Source organism: Carassius auratus, unplaced genomic scaffold (genome assembly GCF_003368295.1).
Source record: "Carassius auratus strain Wakin unplaced genomic scaffold, ASM336829v1 scaf_tig00021423, whole genome shotgun sequence".
NCBI lineage: Eukaryota > Metazoa > Chordata > Actinopteri > Cypriniformes > Cyprinidae > Carassius > Carassius auratus.
In genome coordinates, this window is record NW_020525108.1 from 1 (window position 1) to 25,542 (window position 25,542).

Consider the following 25,542-nt stretch of genomic DNA (forward strand, 5'->3'; position numbering starts at 1 on the left):
TTTCTCGTACTGTGCGAACTATGTGCGCGTGGGAACCCTGGTGATGCTCGTCCACGACTCTGCTGACTTCCTGTTGGAGGTAAATCTCAGAATCTGATTGGCCAGTCGGTGAGCTTCTGTTATGACATCATGACCTCAGGATTCATACTGATGTAGGGCCTTATGACTTAAAATTCTGATTTATTTTTCCTTTTTTTCCCTTAAAAATCTTCTTTTTTATTGAATTATAAATTATAATAAAAAAATGTAATACAAAATGTTGTCTTTCTCTTTATTTATTCCTTCTCTTTCTACCTTGTACTTATTAAAACAATACTTAGAACTTGGTGTTACGAGCACTTCCTGTGTCTGTTTGGCTCTTTAATAAGAAGTATTTCCCAATTGTAAGTTGCTTTGGATAAAAGCATAGACAAAATTACTAAATTTAAATGTTTTATTTTAATATTTTTAGACTATGTTTTAATGGTTAAATAAAATTTTTGTAATGAATAAAACTATACATAATTTAATAACAATTTAACTAAATGTAATTTTTTAGGGCCCAATTAAATACATAATTTTTTTTCTCAAATACTGTTTATTTTTTTAACACTGTTTACTAAGTTTTTACAATAAAATATACAGAATTTTTTTCAAATTTTGTTTTCCATTTTCCATTTTTTCTGGTGAATGATGGCATTAAATATTAATTAAATATATCCTTTGATAAAATTTAATTTAAACTTTTTTTGGCAAACAAAGTGCTGCACAGTAAAGTATTATTATTAAAATTAAAACATGGAAGAAAAATGGTGATGATTCCTTCAATAAATAGTTTTAATACTAATAAAACAATCTAATGGTGCTGTTTGCTATCTTTGTTCATTCGCAAAGTCCACGCAAAGATAAACAGTCTTCATTGCAGAAGTTTTTAACATAAATGCTGAAAAACGTGATTCTGACAGTTTCTTGTGGAATTTATTTTGGAAGTTGTTTCATGTTCTTTGCCATATACACGTCAATATATAAAGAATGACTGATGTTTTGTTTTTGCTTGATTTGCAGTCTGCCAAGATGTTCAATTATGCTGGATGGAGAAAGACCTGCGATGCCTTGTTTGTCGTTTTCGCCGCTGTATTCCTGGTAACTCGCCTCGTGGTTTTTCCATACAGGTAATAACTTAATTTAATGCCGATTTCAAATGATTTATGAATGTTCTTTTCAAATCTAAGACATTCAGGTGAAGATTTACGAACTGTGTTTTGGTTCATTTCCAGAATCGTCTACACAGCGGTGGTGGATTCGTTGGACGTCTTTCCTCCGTACCCTGGTTATTATTTCTTAAATGGCCTGTTGCTGGTTTTGCAAGCTCTGCACGTCTTCTGGGCTTGGTTGATTCTTCGAATGGTTCATAAATTTATCTTTTTAGGCAAAGTGAGTATCTTACGTTATTTATGAGGTTATCCCTATTTATATATAAGTAAAAAAAAAAAACTAAAACGTGTTTTTAAGGTGGAACGCGATGAACGGAGCGATGAAGAGAGTGAAGCTGATGAAGAAAGAAGAAGAAGAAGGTGGAGAAGAAGAACACACCTGGGAGCAAAAAAAGGGTGCTTTTAACACAAAATTGGCATCGTTAGCCAATAACTGTGTTCTGAACAATTTAACAAATCAGAGGCGAAAAATGAATAGTAAAACTCAAAAGCAGATAGTAATGCTACTTTATGTATTTAAACGTGTTAAATCATCTTCAACTTTCTTGGCTTACCTTGTTTGTCAAAGTCCTACTGTAATTTCAGACCGCTGGTGTTTTGGTTGCGTGAAAACATAACGCGTAGTCAGTATATTGCGTAAAACAAAAAATACTACTTGTTTGCATTATTACATTACCATTGGAGTATCTTAAATAGGTTAAACTTTAATTTGTTTAAAGTTAGTCTAATTAATTATAGTTATTGTTGAGTTAGTAGTAGCACTATAACTTAAATTTTTTTTAACGTAAATACAAACGTGTTTTTTTTTTTATAAACAGACATTTTAAGTATTAATTGTTGAAGTGTTGTTAAAGTTAATTTACTAATTTGCTGCAACATTTAGATGCATTATTTTTAAATACTCTGTAGAAAAAAAAAAAGAATAGATAGTTGTGTGTGAAAATTATGAATTTTCTTCAGTGGCTATTTGTATCAAAATGGGCATTGGTTGACCTTTAGGAGAAACTTACTGCGCATCAGGTAGTGATATGTCCACTTGTTTTTGTGATTCTTCTAATGTAAGATTTTGTTGCAAGGAGCTTTTGGAGCTTGTTGTGTTTTATAAGATGGCGCATTGAAATCATTCAGATGATTTCTCACTGGAGCATGTGCCTCGAAATCTTTAAAGTCAAAGGGGGTAGTTAAATTTGAGGGCAACTATGTAAGCCCCTTGATTTCTTAAATACTGACTCTGCTCCAAGGGCTAAAGGCAAAGTTTTTTTCGTTGTTCTAGATGAAGCTGGAAAGTTTATTTGCACAGTAGCCATAACTGATCTTTCATTCAAAAAGCTGTGCGTCTGTCTTACACTGTTTAACTTATAAAAGACCTGTGATTGTTTTTGTATGAATTTCCCTCTTTTTATTGGGATTTACCATGTTCTGAGTTTGTTAATGCAACATTTTGTAGTTGTTATATATCTTGTAACAATGACAGAAGAGGAATATATTCTTGTAATCTTCAGTACTGGTAATGTTGCATACAAGCTTCTCGTTCGCTATTTTTTTTTCGGTGACCTTTTGAATAACAATAAAAGTGTTTTAGAATATGATTATACTCAACTTTGCTCAACAAAATGTTTTTGCATTGGTTTACTACTTTGAAAGAATAGTTTTGGCATTATGGCTTTAAAAAAGACTGACATGCATTGTGACACAACCTCTTATGGGGACAGGACAGGGTTTTATCATTAATTTCCAAGCAAGTGTCAGTGTAAGGGTCTAGTAAAATCATGTTTGGGTATGTTTTGTTTATCTTCCTCTCACTCAGTATGTAAATCTGCCCGTTCACAGTGGCACAGCCTGTGAAGAATTTGTTGTCCAGACAGTCCTCGTGAAGAACGGTCCACTCGTCTGTGTCGATGTCTAAACGTAGAGCCTGTCCTCCCAGCAGATAGAGGGCACCATTGAGCTCAGTTGCAAGAAGGTCATAACTGTAAAAGAAGTACACGTGTATCCGACAAGATCTTACTTGGGTTTCCCAAAGTGTGCAAAAAAAAAAAGACTATTTGTGGTGGCATCTGTGGAGAGAATTGCCTTGTAAAGATGGGCAACTCTAATTAGGGTTGGAGCTAAACTCAAGAGCCAATCACACCTGTCTACAATCTTTGCTTAGACTTTATGTATTTGATTGAGGTGGGAGCTAAAATCTGCAGGGCAGTGAACCTTGAGGGCCAGAGTTGATCAAGCCTGGCTCATTACAAGTCAGTATCCCCTCAATGCAGAACACTAGATTTAGGGGGCGTGGTTGGATCCGAATCTAGGGGGTGGAGATTTGTAGGTTTAGGAGAGGAGATGGGTGGGTTTAGGGATCAGAAGGTGGAGGCAGGTAGGTTTAGGTATACATAAGGTGGGAGGAGTTGGATTTGGATCCAACCATGCCCCCAGGATCTTGTGTTCTCCCATGAGGACCATTTCTAACAAGTTGGACACAACTGAGTTTACTCACCGTGGAAACGGAGAATAGGATACCACGTCCCATTGATCAACCTCTGGCTTGTACCTCTGAATCCCACTGTAAACATCACCATTCTCATCTAGACCACAGGCCACATAAATACTAGTCCCCAAAGTGACAGTGGCCGCCCTTTCCACAGCCCGCACCATGGGGCTTACGGTGTCCCATTCCTTGGCTCCCAAAACCAGCCTTTCTACGTCGGCCACAGGTCCCCATCCATACTACCGCCAAACACATACACCTGGAACTCCAGAGATGCTGAGCAGTGGCTGTGCCTGGACTTCTTCATCGCCGGGCCGTCCACCCATCGCTTGTCGCCATGCTCATAAATGCTCACCCAGTCCACACTATACCATAACACGTCCCGGAAGTAGCCTCCAGTCACTACTATGTTTTCCCCTTAGAGCAAGAAATAATATTTTAGATGGTGTGGACAGTAAGACAACAAAAGCAAAATGCCCAATTCTGATTCTTGAGATCTACTTTGATGCAAGGTTCAGCTTCAGTCCTTACCAAACACACCTGAACTAGCTCATTTAGATTTTCTGAAAATATTGGAGAACTGAAAGTAGATCTCCAGAAACAGGATTCGGCACTCCTGACTTAAAAGTTTAATTTTGGAAAGGGCATGCAACACCTGATCCAGCATGATCCAGGTTGGTTATTATGCTAACAACTTGTGGTTGGGTTAAAATATTTAGGATCAGCTGAGGTCGTTACCTAGTGCAGCCACAGAGTACTGTGTGAGACACTTCTTTTGCAACGAAGGATGGGATTGCCATCTTCCACTGTAGGGGTGAAACTGATACAGCAACTGTGTTTCTTGCTCATGCGGTCCCCCAAGAACAAACAGAGTTTCTCTTGAGCGGGCTCTAGGCATGGACCTGCCCATAGTCCAACTGCTGGGCAAGTTATCGTTCAGTCTACAAATGAGCTTGGCACGTGGGTCTGAACTGTTTATCTTGGACAGAAGATCAGTAATGTAGGGAAGACTTAAGCACTCTGGTCTGACCAGACCCACCAGTTCCATGAAGTCCTCTTCCCGACTTGGGTCAAATGTTGCCCAGCGAAGGGCCACATCAAGAGCTAGGTCTTCTTTGGGAATGCTTAAGTTGTCACTAGCAAGGAGGTCAGCAATGCTTTCCTTCGGAAGGAACATAAAGTCTTGCTCGGAGGCTAAGGCAGGTAGGTGGGTCAAGACGACATCCCTTGCTGCCGCGTAGAGGTCCAGACAGCCAAGCTGCCAAGCATAGGCCATCATTCCCAAGCAGTTACTAAGATGCAATTGCCTTTCCAAGAACTTGCAGCAGAGTAACCGAGCCCTGTCCAACTGGAGGAAGTCAGCAGCCTCCAGAATTTCAAGGACATTCTTGCAGTCTAATTTCAGCTTCAAGTTCTTTGTGAACTCCATTAGAGCCTGAAACTGCCGCAGTCCAACTCCTTTAATCTCAATGTGCTTCTTAGTGCTCTCACGACCACCGCCAAAAAACAAGGCTCGGAAGTAGGGACTCAGCTGGGCCAAATACTCGCGGTTCACAAAGAACATCTCCCCCTCCACCTGGAGTACTGTGTCAGGAGCGACATTGATAGTATCCTGATCCTCCTCAGCTACGTTTTTCTCAGCTCTTGAGCTCTGGGTCATAGGTAACTATGTCTTGCTTTGCACAAGCCATGATTGTGCACTCCCCCTCCCAACACTCACTTCTCTGCTGAAGCGTGTCATGTGACAATTATATCCTTGCTCTAGCCTGTCACTCACTCTCCATGGGAATGGGGTCGGTGAGCAAATAGCTAAAAATATCCCAGTTAAAGTTCTAGAGAGACCCAATTTCAAAAAGCACACAAAAGGGTTTGGTAAATATTTCTACCCAGGATAGTTGAGTTATATACTTAAATGCTGGCATCTATCGAAACATCAAGGCTTGTAATGTGTATATACCTAAGATATAACAAGTCAATACCACAAGTTGGACAGCTGAACATCTTCACCCATGTAAAGAATATATTATTTTTAGAAATGCTAATGAGCTTTTTTGTGGCATATATCTATATAGCTTAAGATATACAATACTTAATAATAACAATAATCCACTGTGTATTTCAGTGTTTTTATTTTATTTTATTAACTTGCATTGTTATTTGATCTTGCTCAGATTTGCAAACACTATATGTAAATAATGGTTACTATTAAATTCTGTATATAATAATTTCTTTTAACCACAACTCCACATCTTTAGATTGAATCAGTTGTTATTATTGTTGTTGAATCTACAAATGTAAATATTTCCATTCACTTCCATTTGTTCATTAAAATACCAGAAGTATTGGTCTTGTTTATATTTTAGGAATGAGCAGAAGATGTGAACTTACACTTACTTACTACACAACATTTTTTAAATTGGGTTATCATGGTTTTTGTGGTAATCACAATTCAAGAACAATGTAAATACTGTGAAAAATATATAGGAATCTCTTAATTTTGGATTGTAGAAGCATATGGGCTGTCTGATTATGGAGTGAGTACTACTAATGAATGAAACCAGATCCATTATTGAAGATTTCAATTAAGCTTTTTAAAAGCAATTTATTTCACACACCACTGAAACAATACATTCATAAACCACTCGGCAAACACTTTTGTGCTGATGCATTTAAGACCAAACTCCTCCATGTTTACTTTCTCCACACATCAAATCCCCCAAGACGATAGAAACAATATAAAATGCTGAAATGAAAATCCAAAACTGCATCAACTAGTGTAAACAGGGCGCTTAGTTTTGCCTGTACCTGTCAGAACCCCTATAGATTTTTCAATGTCCTCGATAAAAGCATTTTTAACTCAAAACTATAGGAGCAGGACACATCACCTATAAAAAAATATATGCATTCTGCATCCACTTTACGCATTGCAGCCCACTCATCTATTTCCAGTTTCTAATTATGTTTGGCACTGTCTTAAGTGTGCAACAGAGACCAAGACAACACGGTTTTCTCCTTCACTAGAATATGTACAAATATTCAAATTACAATGCATATTTTAATGATGTTTTCAATTCCCGATGAGACACTCAAATGCATTCCGTTGCTTCACCACATTAAATACCTACGATTGTTGCAGCATTTCGGGCTCCATTCAAAACCAATGCTCATTCGGCTTCTACTGCATACTGAAATGGTTCTAGTGGGAACTTTAAAGTTAAAAGTGATAATTCACCAAAAAACGAAAATTAAGAAAGTTGATATCCAAACAGTTGATGTTAAAGCCATTGACTTTAATAGTATTTTTCCCCCCATACTATGGAAGTTACTTGCTACCATTAACTGTTTGGTTACTAACATTTTTCAAAATTTCTCCTTTTGTGTTGAACAGAAGAAAGACATGGAGGGTGAGTAAATGATGACAGAATTTAAATCTTGGGTTGAAATTACCGTATTTCATAACAGAAATAAACTTGGAAATAAATTCTAGTTAGGCAGCTAACTGTCAATGCTGTTTTGTACCAATAACTCATAATTGTAGACTTTACTGATCGTTCTTATTTTAAAAATAGGTTTAAAGATACCAACATACCCAACATTTGGTTTATTGATAATATTAATGGTTTAGCTTAAGGGAACAGATGAGTTATAAAGTAGTAGTTTGGTGAAGTCCACTGCATAAACGTTGTATTTTACACAGTAGATGCTTGCATGGAAAGAAAAGTAAACACTAAAAATTATGTAACATGGTATAAGTAGATGCCATATTTAATTTGACTCAACTGTGTCTCCCAAAATCTTTTCAGCAACAAAAATGGTACGACGTATTCAAAATACGTACGTCAATCCATCAAAGGCTTGTTTTCAGTGGCGACAAATTAAATTTGGCATCCATCTTGACGTCTCATTATTAATACTGATAAACAATGGCGAGAAATGAATGATGACCTTGAGAGTTTTTTGGCAGGTTTTTAACTGTGATAAAACTTCACTCGACGCACACAGCAGAGATAGCAGCAGAAACCAGACAGAAACCTCGTCGAGGAGGATCGGCCATTTATATGTATTTATATATATTGAAAAAAAAAAATCACATCATGGCTTCGGTTTAAACTCCATGAAAATCATCATGGAAGACCAGTCGACGTCCTATTCGCTGTAATACACATTCACACACACATGCGCAACATGTGGCCTAGCGCTTGCATTCTCTCCATCGCCGTCCTCCGAGTGTCATCGCGTCTAAACGGTTAACGTTCACTCATCATCAAAGTTCTGCTGGAGCAGGAAGTTCGCGGCGAGGTTCTCGTTTTTCTCGCAGGCGAAGTAGGCTTGGATGACGAGTCCCTCTGGAAAACCCAGAGCTTTTAACTAGAAGACAAAACACAATTTTATAAAATGTTAAAACACTTTGTGTGGAATGACTGTTTAATTATCGTAAATCAATTAAGCTAGTGTTGTCACGGTACCAAAATTTCAGTATGCGGTACCGATACCAGAGAAAATCCATGGTTCTCGGTACCAATTTCGGTACCAAAGCAAAACACAAAAATATGCTAATTAAAAAGAAAAAAAAACACTTTTTAGCACTAAAAATAAAACCAATGTCATTCTTTATACTTACAGAAAAACGTTAAACACAATTGTAAATAAGAAATATATTTATGAAAAACATTAAACAAGTTTCACCCAAATTTAATTTGTCTTTTAATTAATGAAATTTAAACACATTTTATATTTTGGTAAATAAAGGGGATTTGCTATTAAAATTCAAACATGGAAGAAATATTGTATGATATATTTCTTTAAATAAATGCTGCAAGAGATGCGCAAAAAATGCAGGATTCATATTTCAACCAACCTTTGCGGTTTAACATTTACAGATACTGGTCCATATGGAGATCTGATTAATTTATGCTAACTTTGCATAAATTACAAAACCATTACAATGCAACAAAAATAACTTAATTATACATATTTTAGTTAGAAACTAATAATATAATAATATTTATTTAAATATTTTTCTCAATAATCTTAATGTTTTTGTTAAAAATGTTTGTATTAACAACTGAATAAGTATATATATATATATATATATATATATATATATATATATATATATATATATATATATATATATACAATTTGACATAATTCAAAGTAACAGTGTATATATATATTATATATATTATACTGTTTACTTTGAATTATGTCAAATTGTAAAATAAAATTGATTGTAAATGTCATTTCATGCTAACTAAATAAAAGTAGATAAGTTTATTAGTATTTTATTTTACTTTAACACATTTGGAGCTTTAAAAATTTGGTTAACATTAACTGAAAAAAAAATTATTCAATATTTTTTTTTGTAATTTCTGTGACTCTAGCCTGACCAAACTAGTACAACTAAATTTTACATTAGAAACAGCATTACTAGCGTACCCTCTCGATGGCCTCCTTCTCCTGCGGCGTGACCTGGATGTAGTTGGTCTGTGGTGCGCTGGGAGCTTCAGCGGCTCCGGCCTCGCCTGCTTGTGGCTCGTTCAACATCTGCACGAACCGCTCCTGATGCTGCGTGATTTGCTGCACAGAATAATAAAGGCACGTTCAGCGCCGCACGTCCGACCGAAGCGGCCCACTGCTGGGCTCCACCCACCTGCAGGAGCTGAGGGTTGTCCCGTCCCAGCTGCTGCAGGAGTGCCGGCAGGAGCGCAGGGTTCTGCTGGATGATCTGACGCATCTGCTGGAACTGAGGCTGGGTCCTGAGGAACTCCAGAGGGTTTGCCGAGGTCTGTGGTGCTCCCGACTCCACACCTGTACACAGAACAGAAAGAGCTGTAGAGGAGTCTGGCCCGGGACAGTGCTACACCGACATCGTGGGAGAGAGAAAAGAAAACCATTTTCTGTGCCTCCAAATGAGAAAGTCAAAATAATGCCAACGTTTTCGAAGTGTTGACTTTTTGTTTATGCTGTTGATGTTGATCCTCACGAAAATTTGCCAAATATCAACATAATAATTATATTAATTATGCATATAGTATTAATGATAACACTTTAATATTTGTTAAAATATTAATTTAAATAGTCCTAATTAATATATATTTTTAAACAATTTGAATACCAGTTAATTTTTGTTTATATTAATAATAACTTTGGCAGTGTTATTTTAACATCATTGATAAACTACCGTGTGTATATATATGTTTCCAGGAAATTCGTCAAAACTCAACACTTGAAAAAAAACACAAAAAGTAATAATAAATTACTTTTAATAATAAGTACATTAAATTTTAGTTTTAATAATTTGGTTGTGTTTTGTCATTTTTCTTCTGTTTTTTTTTTTTCATGTTTTTTTTCAGTCTGTTTCTCAAACCTTCTGAGGGTAAAATGGGTTTCTCACACTTCCCTTTTGTTTTAGCCACCAATTAATAAATATAAAAAGTTTACATGTATCTTATATTTTAGTCTTTGACAAGCTACAATAAAAGGTTTTCTGTTTTTCACCCAACTCTGCTGTTTTTTTATTTTTGGTGAATTGCACGGAAACCAATGAGGGTCAATTGGACCCCAACACAACCAAAATGTGTACAGCCTTTCCAAAACACATCTATGTGTTGATACTTTGCACACACATTCATAACACAAGATGAGAAAACCCCACCAAATTTCAAGAAGTAATAAACAGTTTAACCTGTGTTTCGAACCATTTAAAAATCAAACATAATATGAAAGTTAAGTTCCAAAAACGTTAATAAATTTACACGCATCACCTTCAAGTCCAACGTTCAAATTCACTCATTAATGCTAATTTGGGGCATGCTTTATAGAGATATTGCTTTCTCACTGGCCTAATGTACAGAATGACAATGGCACCCCTTAGCTTAAATATTCAAGAATCCTCCATCAGCTGTGCTGCCGAAATAATGTTTCAACGAATTAGCAAGAATGTGGCAGCTGCAGGGCAAATGGGCGTCTATTTCCACACGTCGTGGACACATGGTCACTCACCGGTGGTGGCGGGTGGTGGCTGAGGTCGCTGTGGTGCTGGAGGGGTGGGGTTCGACACTGGGGGGGTTGCACTACTTCCTGTGGAGGCTGCTCGGATTCTGTGGGAATACCCTGAGCATCGGACATTAACAATTGTGACTGATCAATTGTGTGGTTTAAACCAGGTACTATTCCAGGTCCTTTCTTCTTTATTAATACACATTAATTAGGAAAGCAATTAATTGGTGCAATATATTTTATATAAAAAAAAAAGTTATACATTTCTGTTAATTAAAATTGTAATTACAATCAATTTAGATTTAATTAATAATTATAAATAAACAATTTTATTTCTGCTTATATATATATATATATATATATATATATATATATATATATATATATATATATAAATTTAGTATTAGTATAAATATATATCATTATAATTACTATTGTTGTCATTTATACCATTAGAGAAAAATAAGCAAACACACACACACACATTAGCTTTTTGCATATGTTTTGCATATTGTTTGGTTATTTAAATGGATGCAATCATAATAAGCTATTTTACCAAATAAAACATTAAACATTAAAGAGTTGCAATGTGCAAATATCAATAAAAGTCCCTGATCCTGTATAACTCAGAAATATGCGTCACATTAACAAAGCAAAATGGGTTGCAAATGTCACTTCATGCTGACTTCGAGCAAGACCAGTTACATTAGTTCTCCCAGTATTTTCTGGGAATAAAACATCTGCAGCTTTACTATAGTAATTACATTACTAACTCTCACCATAAGCAGGTACTCCACGGCTCTGTCCGGATTGTTGAAACTGGCTCGCAAGGCGGCGATCACCTGTTCTCTCTCATAACCCATCGACATGATTTCCGTCACCAAATTCTCATACGCTTGACCTGTAACTAAAGAAACGCAAAACGACAGATGATAACATCAAATTCTTCTCTCCTTTACCTGGTTTACAACAAAACTGTAAACCAAATGTACCTAATATGGACGCAGCTGCTTCCAAAAGACCCAACTCATCTGTAACACTGAACAAAGTACACAACAAATTGAGTGTTTTTCTATTGGTTAAGCAATTTTGTTTTTTGGGCGCGGTGTTGTTTGTGCGCGTGGCCATACCTAGCCTCCGATTGGGCAACGGCCTGCTCTTCTTGCGCTGCCTGGTTCTCTTCTTCTGAAATCGGAGTGGGAGTGGTGCTAACAGGCTCAGGCTTTTCTGCATCCTCCGAAGCAGCAGGGGGCGCTGTGACGGGTGTCACTGGTGGATCCGCTGACGCTGCTGATTCTACAGGAGCGGGAGGAGGGGTCGATACAGGCACTGCGGAGGGAGCAGGAGTTGAGGGTGGATGTGCAGGGGTTTCGGTGATGGATGCGCTAACTGTAGCGGCGGCTGTGGGTGCGGGAGCAGGAGCTTGTGGCGGTGCTGCAGATTTTGGCTGTAGAAAGAGAAACACAACTGCACAGAGAAGTATAGAAACCTGCCAATGAACTTTAACTCTGTTTTTGATCCAAAGTTGCAAATAAAACTATTTGAAATATTGAAATTTTGCACACACACAAACAATTTTTAGGATTGACAATGAATCGATGCATCGCGAACAGAGAAGTAATTCTGGATCGATTCCGAGATTATCGTAAATAAGCTGGTTCTGAGCTTAGTTTTTAACAGCTTCCTGCGTGCTTTAGATTAACATTAATTTACATGAATCTTGCATCATTTAAACCGAAGTGTAAGTACATTTAACCACATACATTGCTAAATCAAATGCACAAGCGCTCTTCTTCATGAGCATTTTTGAGTGTGTGGTTAATAACTAGTAACATCTGCTGTTAAAAACTAACCTCAGAAACGATTCGAGAGAGAATCACGAAGCAGATTCTGAGTATCTATCTCAGAATCGATCCACGAAACATGATGCATGGATTTACTTTCCTAGCCCTAACATATGTGAATAAAAGAAATGTGTTTGAGAGAACAAAAACGTCACTTCCTGGGAAACTGGCGTGAAGTATAATTAAAAATGGAAGTTGCCAAGGCTGACGACAGTACTTTGGCTATTTTTCCTACAAAATAAACTTGTGTGCCGATTGAACGCAATTACAATCGCAGTCATGTTCTCTTGCATGTCTGATGTTTGTGAACGCAATCTTGTAGTACTGTTCTTGGAAGTAATTATACCAAATCAGTTTTTTGTTGCATATTGTGGAATTTATTAATTAAGGTTATGTTTACACAACAACGATTGTACAAAAAACTGAAAAGTTTTTCCCTTTGTGATTTTGACAATTTTGTGCACAGATGACAACATTGTCAAAACGATCCTCGTTTACATACGTAGATCCTCTAAAATGAAATAACCCCAAGAAGTCGTGGTTTACAGTGAATCTATAACAGCTAAGGGCCGTTGTTAGGCACGAAGTGAAGCTTAGTTAGTGGTTATAAATTCATTGTAAACCACAGCTTCATGGGGCTTATTGCTTTTATAAAAAGTTTATTCCATATACATAATAAGGTTTACAGAATAAAACGCAGCAAATAAAGTGTAATAAAATGTAAATATAAGTATTCTAAACAGTATTCTTCCACCAAACAATGTAGTTCCTCAGCAACAGTTGTGGTTCCAACAAAGTGGTTGCCGAGCAACACATAGAAGTAAACAAAGGTGTATACTTGTAGTGTAGCTTTGAACGTGGCTCAACCAATCAGAATCAAGGACTGGAACTATTCGTTTTATAATACACAGTATTATGCATACCATGCCAATAGTTGGCAGTGTCACTTAGTAAAAAAACACTACACACCTGCACACATATGCATGCCTATAAATACATTGAACATGTAATTCAAATGCAAGTCACCATTTTCATAAATTATCATTTTCGGAATTTACACAGAGATGATTCTGTGAATTTGCATATTCAGGCCCCCAAATGAATGTCCAAAACCATTAAAAAGTTTTAAGTTTTAAGTGTATACACCCCTTAAATCAGATTCCAAAGAAGTTTATGCAAACATTTTCTTATCAGATAAAAAAAATTATCCACCTAAAAAAAAAAAAAAAAAAAATACTGTTATTGTTTTATGTGCATTTTAAGATTTTATGCACATATTGGCATTCCCATCCCGTGTTTTTAATGTGACATCCCAAAATTTGAAAGAAAATTTATGGAAGGACAATATTTTTTAAGGCCATTAGTGGGACTGAAACTTGCATAAATCATCTTCTGAAGAAGGCAATGAGAGAAACGTGTGGAAAAGGAAACAGCCTTACCTTTGTAACCATCACCACAACAAAGTTCTTCTCATCTATCTTGTATTCTTTTAGAGGTATATCGTCATTCAAATTTTGCCTGTGTTTTACAGAGAAAAACGAACTTTTATAAATCAAAAAGCATCTTTTTAAAACCAAAGAAGGATATGGTGCATGCAAAAAGTTTAATTTGACAGTAATTATATAGGTAAACGTATCTATTAAGTTCACTACCATTTGGAGCTCAGATTATTAATTAATATTTAAAGACTTCATATTATTGGTGCACTACTATGAAAATCACACAGCTTCAGTGTGGCATCAATAAGAAAAAGTATAATTTCATAGATAATATCAATGTGATTTTTGTGATTTTTTTTGTGACATTATATAACTATTCTTTAAAACGGTTGTTTAAAATAAACAAGAATGTTTTAATAAAATAGTGGGAGCTTAGTGGGAACAGGAGTAAGCTTAAAGATAACAAAAATGTAATATAATCGTGTGAGAGATAATTATTTTGTTATTTTAATATAACTTGTACTGAAACCGGTATCTTGTCCACTAAAAATGTCTCAATGTAGATTTTGGTGAGCTTAATAGGTATGTTTACACCTAAGCTTTGCAATGACAGAAATAAATAAAAATGTCAGAAAAAACAGACCTGAATAGATTAGTTTTTGACCGACAGCTGGAAAAGCATCTTGCCCCTTTTCTTCTTCTATCTTCTCTTTAAGAGCTTTTACCTGAATTTAGAAGGACAGAATTTAATCAGAAGCATCTCAAGGTTTTCACTTTTTCAAGGACAAAATAAAACGCATGAACTGTATGATTATGAAAGCAGGCAACTAATGGTCATGTGCTTCCCAAACTATCTTCAAGAGAAATAGATTCATATGGATTCATATGGGCACATGTTGAATTATGAAGTTATTTCATCTTATTGCTTTGCACAAACACAGTCAGAATGATACTGCATTATCTGAACAAAACTTCTTTTAACAAATCCTAAATGAATTAAAATACTCATTCCAAATTAACACATTTATAGACACTATCCATTTAAATAACCAAGACACATGAATCTGACTAAAAAGTTTTAAATAATAATAGTTCCTAACATAAATACAATCTATATCTGTAATGCATTGTCATTCTAGGAAAATAAGAAACATGGCAAGCTGTTTTAATATTCATTCATAGAAAAAATAATAATAATAACTAGCAAATACACGGTGTATTCCAATTGTCAGTAGCATTTTTAATTAGTAAGATTAACTGAAACACCGAAGTGCCCATTCTTACTTTTCATTATTTAAAAAAAAGAGGAGAAAAAGCCCTCTGAGGAAATAAATTCTACTAGTCACAGTTGGCATACACACCAATGTTTCATTTATAAATACTAGTATTTATTGATTATAAATTAGTAAAGCTGGGATAGACACTAGTAACTACTGGTATAACATACATATTTGGTTTGAATAAATAGTAAAACTAGAAAAGGTACATGCAATAACTTGGTATAGGTTATAGTTAACAAAGCCCCATAATTTAGTGGCAAAAAAATATAAATTTTTAACCAGTAACAACAACGCAATACAAGTCAATAATGGAATAGTGACAAGTAATGAATAAGCCTTAGTGACTAACTATAGCCTTCTAGTATATAATTAATAGTCAATATCAGTGAAATAGACAGCACGTACTAATCACTATTAATGTAATTAATAAAAGTAAGTAACACTAATTAGTTTAAACGAACATGTTAAAACGGCTTGCCACAAGACCAGAATGTAAACAGACCGTTAAAGTGAATCACACGACCGTTATTTTCAAATCAACAACTGTTGGAATGTGCGGGCTCTGTGACGTCACCTGTTATAATGCAATATTATACAATGACAGCGACTGTCCGCTCGCGCGTTCCACAAGCAGCGGCCGCTGGAGGCCGCGGCGTTTCCCAGCGCGTTGTGCCCGCGCCCTGCCATGTTTACACGGGCACAGACACGCACACTCACCGTCAGCTCCTCGTCTATCTCCACTTTGAAAGTCTGCTGCTGGAGGGTCTTCAAAGTGATCGTCAGCATTGTGTTTGAGCGCGAAAAACAGCCTCGCAAGTGTCCTCGGTGAGCGCGCGTGGAGATGTGACTCAGCTATCTTCTGGACGGATGAGGCGCCTGTGGTAAGGGAAGACGCCATCTACTTGCTGAATTGGACAAGACACATGGACACATGGACGTACAGTGACCCCTGTGAGTCTTATGAACGTCTGTCTGACTGGCATTATATGAGGTAAAATACCAGAGCAACAAAAGTTTCTCGAGCTTTCCTCAGAACTAGCTTCACTGTCAGTGACCACGAAAAAGGCAAGTCTATGTTTCCATAGAAATATCATTTTTATATACATGTAGATATACTTTTTGAAAAAAAATTACACCATTTTCAACAAAAGTCTTAATTTAATTGACTCAAGTAGTGAGGACAATTCATTGATTATCGTAAATCAGAAGAATGTGTTTTGTGTGCATGTGTTTGAACAAATAGGGCTGGGAGTCTATTCCAAAAGTGAATCGACTCTTCATTCAGAGCCTTTTTTCAGTTCAACAGAGCTTATCAATCGAAATACGGCAGGTTGGAAACATTTAAATTCACGAAAATAAACGTAAAGAAAACGAGTCGGCACTGAGATCTTCTTAATTTTAGGATGCCACCTTCCGTTTGAGAAGCACCATTCACCTCCCTTATGATCGCTGAAAGCCACAATAACAAAAGATAAAATATTATTTTTTTTTTTAACAATTCCCCTCCCCAATGCTCGCTTAAAGTGAAGTCCGATTAGTTTTAATATATTATTTCCATCTAAGAAGACTTTTTTTTTCAAACATTCAGACAATGGTAATAGGTATAGACAAATAGATCTGTGGCCGAGAGCGCATCTGATTGACAGATAAACCACGTGCTCTATCAGTTATTGATAATTTCTGGTTATTTTGTTTCAGTGTACAGTTTGTTAATTTTGTGCAAAGCATATATAATCAAAGTAAACTTCATTATTCAGCTGAACGGTCCACATTTATTTTGGACATTTCATGTCTTGTTCAATTCATGCTATAAACTCATGTCCCTGCTAATTTCAGGTGCAAAGCAAACAAAATAACGATGTATTGTAATTTTCTAAAAATAAAGCCTCATATTATGAGAATTATACGGTTTACGACATATATCCTGCTGTCATGGTGAGATTAGGTTCCTTCAATCTAAAAAAAAAAAAAAAAAAAAAAAGAAAACAACAGTGAGGAATCGATCCGTGGATTCGATTCCACAACCGGGAATCAGAATCGTACTCGATTCCAAAAAATCCGGATTCGAACAGCCCTAATGACGTGTGGTCTCCTCCTCTAGGTTTTTTTTTTTTTTTTTTTTGGTCATTTAACAACAAATGGTTCCTAAAAATAAATAAATGACCAGATAAGCTGTTCCACAGAATCAGCATCTGCTTTCCTCATTGCACTTCAGTCCCTCATAGACAGCAGGTGGATTCCAATGTCTTGTGATGTCATGAGGTCTGGAAATTCCCTAAGAAGCTCTTCTATTTTCGGATATTTCTCCTCCGGGATTTTCTTCTTTGAGTTCTCCTTCACACAGCATTCTATGGTAATGTCCTTCTTTCTTTAAAGCTTTACTAATACAGGTTTCATTATGTCCAAGCTCTTATTAATATTCCATAAATGTTTTCTTAATAAATGCTTAAAACAATGACCTGTGTGGTGTCTTTCTTAATAAATCAAATACAATATTGTGTGTGGTGTCTTTCTTAAATCAAATACAATATTATGTGTGTTTACAATACAAAAGGTATTACAGATAAAGAAAAGTTAAACTCGCAGTAGGACAATTGCATATTTATATAAAACGGTTATTATAGTTAAGAAAAGTTAAAATAAAAATATAATCTAATAAAAAAAAAAAAAAAAAAGTAAACATTTACTTTGAACCAAAAATTAGGACAATTTAACATCGATGAAAAACGAGACGGACGAGCATTTAAAAATAAATCATTTATTTAAAAAAAGTGCAAATCCAACAAATGATGCATTCGAATTTTTCCCTTGCGCGACTCCACACAGAACAGAAAACCCAAACATTAATTAATTTATAGTTTATCGGGCCGTACTATGAATATTTTGGGGGGCATCTAGCAGCAAAAATGAAAGAAATCAGAGTTTAGGGATGCAACATGTGACTAGAAAGGGGCGGGGCCAAAAATTCACACCACAAAGAAAAAGACGTCAGAAACGCAGCAGATCTGCTCATTCAGAAAGGGAACTCCTCTTCACAACTCATCTTTAGGGATCTTATCATCCTCACCCTCCTCTTCCTCCTCCTCAGAAGGTTCTTCTGTGTGCTCTTCCTCCTCTGGCTCATTATCATCATCTTCCTCCTCTTCATCTTCCTCATTATCATCATCCTTCTTGCTCTTTTCCTCCTCTTCACGCTTTTTCCTTTCTTCCTCTTCCTGCTGGTCCTTCATTTTCTTTTCTGGTTCCTGATACATAACATCGTGGCATCAGCATTTATTATTTAATAATAATGTTGTGGAAACAAATGGAAGAACTGATCACAGATATCTAATAAATGCAATTTATTAATACTAATATGTTGTCAGTTGTGACACTCCAGACATTTTTACCTTTGTTGCGCCCCACGTTTCTGTACCAAATTTTTCGGCCTCTTCAACATCATCAGTGATCAGGAAGTTATCAAAGATCGTTCCAGATTTCACCTGTAAGAAAAAGTCAACAGATCGCTAAACACAACGTAATAAATCGGCATTTAACCACAAAATGATCATAAAAATAATATATATATATATATATATATTAAAGTTTATAACTGAAGGGCTGCTTTGTTTACAGTGGTAACCAAGGAAATGCTTTAAGCGCCACCTGAAGGCAGAGAGTAAATCTGCATCTCATGTATGCAGCATCTTTATTTGAATCATGATTGAAATGGAGTGGTTGCCTATAGTGTTAAATGCAAAGAGCACACAAAGCCTTAATTTTGTTTATACGAAGAGATTTATTTTATATGCATTATTTGATTTGTGTCTTGTTTTAAATTTTCAAGTTAGTTTTGTTATTTACATTATATTTAAATTTGGTTATTTAGCAGATGTTTTTATCCAAAGCGACTTACAAATGTGGACAATATAAGTGATCAGAACCAACAAAAGAACAATGATATGCAAGTGCTATATTATTATAGTGTTATTTAATTTACACAAAGAAATGTGCAGCATTTTGTCCAGCAATAAAAAAAAAAAAAATAAAATAAAGAAAACGTGAACCGTGAGTTGAGTGAATCGTTACATCCCTACCACAAAAAGAAGAAAATAATTATCTTGCATGTAAGAATTTGGTAAAACATAAGAATAAGCAGGCTTTCTGCATTTAGTTTTTTTTTTTTCCTGCAATGTATGACTATTGTACAATTAACATCATACCCTAATATGGCAAATGTTCCACAAAGTTCTGGAAATTTCCACCACAAAAATCTAAAGTCATTTTGACTGCAAATATTACACACAAAAAATAATCATGTAATCCTGGTGGACTGGTTAATGTCACCAGATATAACCTAACCAAATAGTTTTTAAAACCTACGAATTACATTTAATTACAATGTTGATTTAACGGTACGCCAATCTAAGCCATACCTGCCAAAGATCCAGTCCCAGAATGCCAATGTTGTCAAATTTGTAAATGGTGTCATCTGGGGTGTATTCAGGGTTGTCGATTTCAGGGTGAATCCAGGTGCCTTTGTAGTTGGGGTTGTCAATCTGTTTTGGTTTCCACTCACCCTACATAAACAGAACTTTGTTAGTTGGTTGATGAAGCTGGTCCCTGCATAATGAACAATCACTCTGATTGAAAATCAGTTGGTTTTGAAAACGCAGAAGAAATGGCCCATGTGAAACAACCTTGAGTATTAATCTCTCTCAATAACTCCTAAAAGGCCCAAACCTAATTGTGAAAGAAACCAGTCTGAAGTGGTTTTAGCTAGTCTCCCAAGAACCAAAACTAGACCAATCGGACTAGTTTGAAGAACTTTATGGCTTAATGTTTGGTAGATCTTAATGTATTTGGATCGTCTACATGAGAACATCTTTGATAATGAGATAAACACTTTCAAAAACACTTGGAAAGTCCAAACCTACTTGGTATTGAATCCTAAACCATCTTCTGGCAGCCTATCCTGCAGAAAATACCACTCTAAAATGTTCTTAAGTCTAAAACCATCAAACTAGACCACTAAAACAATCCAACCATTTTGAACCACTTTAAAATATTAGAATCTTCTACGTGAGGACTGATATTTTGTACCTTGTACTCAGGGTTCGGGATCATGGCAGGTTCCCATTCTCCGTCCATGTCTTCATCCCAATCGTCTGGTTTCTTGGCATCAGGGTCGGGAATGTTCTCAGGTTTGTCCCAATCCTAAACATAAAAGCACCATTGGATTCATGCTGATGAACAACTTTTTTAAATATCAAAGATTTCTACACACTACAGCTTTGATGATTGAAAATATACCTCAGGTTTCGTGTCATCAGGATCGTCGATTTTCGCCCGGTCATCCCAATCCTCTGGCTTCTTGGCCTCTGGATCCTTGATCTTTTTTGGAGGAAGGAAATCCCAATCTTCCTCCAGAGAACCTGACTCCACTTTTTCGTTGTCAATTTTCACTTCATACGTCTGGTCTGGCCGCAGGATTAGCGTATACACATGCGTGAGTTCATCGTCCTGATGAGGACAAGCGGAAGAACTGAATTGCAAAGGCTGCAATTGAATCTCAAGATATTTTAAATTTAATAAAAAAAATAAAAAAAAAACATACTTTGCATTTGATGTCCTTCTTGATTAGGTGGTTCTGGCCTTTGTAGTTGAAAATGACGTGAACTTTCTTGGTACTGTAGCCACAAATGTCGGGTCCTACAAGGAAGTTCACAATGAAAGTGACACAAAGATAGTGAATTTCACGTTGCACTGTGTCAATGCGGTTGATGTTTTACTGTCTTTCTTGGTTGAAGAAAGTGACTTTTTAAAGCCACCAACTGTAACTTACCGAACATGATGTAGTACTGTGAATCGCCGTGCATTTCGGTCTGGTCCAAGTCAGCGGGAAATATTTTCACATACCCACCGCCACAGTCAATCTTCTGCTCATGTTTCACAGTGAACTGGACGACAAGTGTTTTACCCTCATTACTAAACGAGTCAAAGCGACTGGATAGAGCATAAAACCGGGCATCTTGACTTGTCTGCAAACCTTGAAGGGGAAAACAAACATTGCATTTTCTTTTAAAAGTCATCTCGCATCGACTTGTACTTATTTGCTTTTCAGATGTAGACATTTGCATAAGCAATCAAGTGCTGGTGAAAGAAGCAGTGACCTCTGACCTTTATCAAGCTCGGCATCACCATAGAACTTCCCTGAGGTCAGTTTCCACTGGCCGTAGTCGGATTTGTGCTTGGATTCGACCCATCGGCTTTTCCAACCATCTGGAAAGACGAAGTTTAGCTGTTAAAAACTATCATATCAATTTTGTATGTTGGAATATTCAATTGTGGGTGCTTTTTCCTTCTTATTTTTAAATGACGTTTTGCAGTCATCTAGCAATAATTTCCTATTACAGTAAATAGAGAACTATGTTTAAATAACCTCTACTTTTATTAGAAATTTTTTTTCGTTTAAATTTGCATAATCTTTTGCCATATTTCCAAGTAAATATTTACATTTATATGTATATACAAGACAAAAACTGTTTAGTAGTATAAAAAAAAAAAAGTGAACTGAAACCATAACCCAACACATTTTGAATTCATCAATATTTCCCGTTTGCCATAATCACGCATTAAGTAAATACGCATTTAGAAAAGAAAATGTTTGAATCTTTCACAAATCGTATAATCTTAGCATAACTTGTAAATCTTATAACACAGTTTAGTATGCAAATACAGTAAATGAAAGTGACATACAACAAGCTCTGATCACAGAAATGCATGAAAGTAAACTTGCTCAATACACGTTTAAAAGATATTAAAGACATTATTTTGTCATTTTCAAGAAACACTTTCATCTCAGTATAACAGTGACAATGTAGACTATTTGATGTCATTATCGACCGAAGAAGAGCTATTTACCTCCGTCCAGAAATTGTTCTTTAAAATACACATCTGCATGTGCAATGAAAGTCAGTGCAGATATGAAACACACTACCGCAGCGATCCGCATCTCTGCACTGTTAAAGGACCTTTAATAGATGAAGATCCCGATATATAATGATTTGCGCTCGAGGTGAAGGGTCCGTGAAATATGGCTCGGTTGTGTTCCTGCACAGATGGCTGAGAACCATTGGCTGAACGCGCAGCCAATCAGAGGAGACCACGAGTGAGGAGTCAGCGCCGTGGGCGGAGCTTCTGCGAAGTACGTGACGTGACCGCGAAGGAAGTGTGTGATTCTTGTTGAGACAGTAAACAAGAAAAACTGACATTAAATGTTTAATGACGTTAACACGTGTTTTTAGCTAACATATATTTTATGTTGCTTACTACCACTCATATAATTTAATAATTAAGTAATTGTTCAAATAGTAGGCTAGTAAAGATGTAAATATGGTTTCTTACAAAAAAAAAAAACAAAAAAAAAAAAGTGCGGAATAAAAACAAAACCAATGTTTTATTAGAATAAATATAAATATGATGGTATTAAATGTTCATTTACAATTATGTTTCAATATCGTAAAACTATTGTGCATTGCTGAGTCAAATTTGAATAACATAAAAAAAGAATAATGATAGGAAAAATCATTGTCATACTAAATCTAATGCGAGGAAAGTGATTTTTATTTGCATTGATGCAGCAGATTGTTATATAAAGCCATTTAAAATAAAGTAGGATGAATAAATGAATTACACAGCATTGTAGTTTACAGCAATATGCTGTAGTATTAGGAAAACATCCAGCTACTGTAAAATATTGCTGTAACTTTTACAGGAGTTTGTTACAGTGAATGTAATAAAATATGGAGAGACTCTTGAACCTCAGAGAAAGAAAACTTTATTATTAATAAAGACAAGCAAATACAGATGCCATATTGACAGCAACAGTAAAGTATGAACATATAAAGGCATGAATTTATTAATCTCACACATATTTATACTGTATATGGTGAGAAATTTCTTCATTAATCATGCACCTGATGTTTGAATCTGTGTATTGTCTCATTCAGTTTTTATGGATCTGATGTCATAAACCAGAAGAATGACAGTAGCCACGCCCACCAGAGCAGAGAGGACCAATCGGATCACAGCTTCAGTAGAACCACAGCAGTGAACAGAGTCTGAGGAATAAAAACACCAAACTGAGATCAGATCAGTCAATAAACATTAATATCAGCACCGACATCAACTAATATCAGCTCTGCTGTACCTGAACATGTGTGACAGAGCTGAGTGATGTCCAGATGTTGAGTCTGGTTGCTGATGGGATTGTTGAGCACACAGCTGTAGCTGTTTTTATCCTGATATTCCACCTCCAGAGGTAGAGAGAGACTGATGCTGAGATCAGACACACTGATGCTGGACAATAAACTGTTTCCTTTGTACCAGGAGAGAGTCACATGACCCACATTCACCACTGAACACACCAATGAACAATTCTGCTCTGAGGATGAGGAGGATGATGAAGAACAGTTTCTGCTGATGACAGGAACAGGCAGACGAGCTGAAAACATGAGAGAAAAAAGAAAATTGAGGGTGAATGAAGATATCTCCATTGCTTTCACTCCCCATTTTCGGCATGGAGACACAAATGACATAACCCAAATAAAAAGATTGCTGCTCATGAGTCTTTCTGACTAGATACATGATCAACATGATCAACAGCGTCTGAACCGAACTGATTCCCTTCTTGTTTGATTCTGAACTGATTCTGTGCTAATGTTATGAGCGCGGGTAAACCGAAGGCTTGAATCAAGGACAATTATCACCAATGACGTAATTACGTAGAGCGCAAAAGAACCGGTGAACCGTTTTCTTCAAACAGTTTATTGAATCGAACTGTCTGAAAGAACCGAACTTCCCATCACAACTGGTGATCCGAAAACCGATGCAACTGGTTCTTGACTCGAGAACGAGTCAATCTTTTGTTAGTTATCTGGCTACTGATAGCACGTGAAGGCAGCACATCGAGACAGCCCATGGAAATTTTCATCAGATTGTGTAAATCAGTAGAAAATGAATAGAAATTATGATTCTGTCTGAAGAAATGTGAAGTAAACATGTGTAAATATATCTAGATAGAATTTCTATACCAAATATGACACATGAGGATTTATTATTTTGTGCAACATAAATTACTAAACTACTGTCACTGCAACAATATGTTTTTTCCAAAACAGTGGTCAAATATCGAAGCTAGAGTCTTTAATCTTTTTTACTGATGCACAGTTTGTCAAGAGTGTGATATTTTAACATGCTGTGAAAATGAAAGAAACGTCGAAAAGAACCATATGATCAAAGGTATTCAAAAACAAGAGCATTTAAAAACAATCTGATATAGAAGATAAAATACAAACCTGTAAATGTAAAAAAAAATTATAATAATTTCAATTTTGTCATAAATAAACTTTTTTTTTTAACTCACCATAGACAGTGAGAAAGAAAGAAATTCTATTAGATTTGGTCACTAGTTGATAACGTCCAGCATGTTCAGTTGTGATGTCTGTGATGGTCAGAGATCCAGTTTTTCTGTCCAGCTTCAGTTTGTCTCTGAATCTCCCGTCGAGAGCATCATCAAATACAGTGAATCTGTTGTTCGGTTTATAGATTCCAGCTATTAAAGTGTTTACAGGTCCATAATCCCACTGAACCAGATCATCATCCATTATTTCAGTAAGAGCAGAGTTGAGAGTGACTGAATCTCCCTCGTTCACTGGCTTCTTTTTAAAACCAAACACACCTGAAGAACAGAGTTTTTCCACAGATCAAAGTTTAAGTCATGTGATGTTGGTTTAATGAGGTTTCACAAGCATTTATTAATTTTAATGTGAAGTGAAAAATATTCAGCAAAGAAACATATCTGGAATGAATGGAAAAGTAGTTCAAACATTTCATATAGATCAATAACTAAATAAAAAAGAAAAACTTGAGAGCAATGGCACACTGAAAATAATTCTGTTGAGTATCAGTTCAGATCTGAGTTCAATCTTGATGTCACAGTTAAATCACACTTTAATTATTTCCGTAGGAGAATATCAGTAGATGTTTATCCTCTTTGACTAATTTAACTAGTATTTTGTTACATGCTACTAGAACAGAAGCAACTGAAACACATAAAACACATTTCAAACTCACCGTCCAGATGCCAGAAACACAAACAGAACCAAACTAATTTCAGAGACATCTTCTCAAATAAAAACTAATGACAGCAACCCTTAAAATATCTGAAAACACTCAAGATTGATCTGAAACGACTGAACTGTGATACTTATCTGGTTGAATCCTCCCCAAACGTCAGATAGTTTCCGCTCACACGTCCGTCTCCTT

General features: G+C 35.9%; 1 protein-coding gene and 3 pseudogenes across 1 annotated transcript; 1 reads left to right on the forward strand and 3 right to left on the reverse strand.

Moving 5' to 3' along the window:
- The first annotated feature begins 4 nt into the window (after window positions 1–4).
- LOC113076905 (ceramide synthase 2-like) lies at window positions 5–2,185 on the forward strand (annotated as a pseudogene).
- Window positions 2,186–2,523: 338 nt separating this feature from the next.
- LOC113076906 (kelch-like protein 23) lies at window positions 2,524–5,329 on the reverse strand (annotated as a pseudogene).
- Window positions 5,330–6,238: 909 nt separating this feature from the next.
- LOC113076908 (UV excision repair protein RAD23 homolog B-like) lies at window positions 6,239–16,246 on the reverse strand (annotated as a pseudogene).
- Window positions 16,247–17,972: 1,726 nt separating this feature from the next.
- Window positions 17,973–22,346, reverse strand: LOC113076909 (calreticulin-like). The gene is made up of 9 exons (XM_026249517.1): window positions 22,138–22,346; window positions 21,394–21,495; window positions 21,059–21,262; window positions 20,831–20,925; window positions 20,527–20,736; window positions 20,317–20,430; window positions 19,650–19,793; window positions 18,624–18,716; window positions 17,973–18,479 (listed from the first exon to the last, which is right to left on the reverse strand). Exons 1-9 carry the CDS (start codon window positions 22,226–22,228, stop codon window positions 18,267–18,269), a joined length of 1,266 nt encoding a protein of 421 aa, XP_026105302.1. The 5' UTR covers window positions 22,229–22,346; the 3' UTR covers window positions 17,973–18,266.
- Window positions 22,347–25,542: the final 3,196 nt, after the last annotated feature.

Coding starts and splice junctions, on each gene's coding strand:
- LOC113076909 (XM_026249517.1), bottom strand. CDS start 22,228: ATGCGGATCGCTGCGGTAGTGTGTTTCATATCTGCACTGACTTTCATT. Junction 21,496..22,137: donor AGAACAATTTCTGGACGGAG/GTAAATAGCTCT, acceptor TCGTCTTTCCAG/ATGGTTGGAAAAGCCGATGG. Junction 20,926..21,058: donor ACAGTACTACATCATGTTCG/GTAAGTTACAGT, acceptor ACTTCCTTGTAG/GACCCGACATTTGTGGCTAC.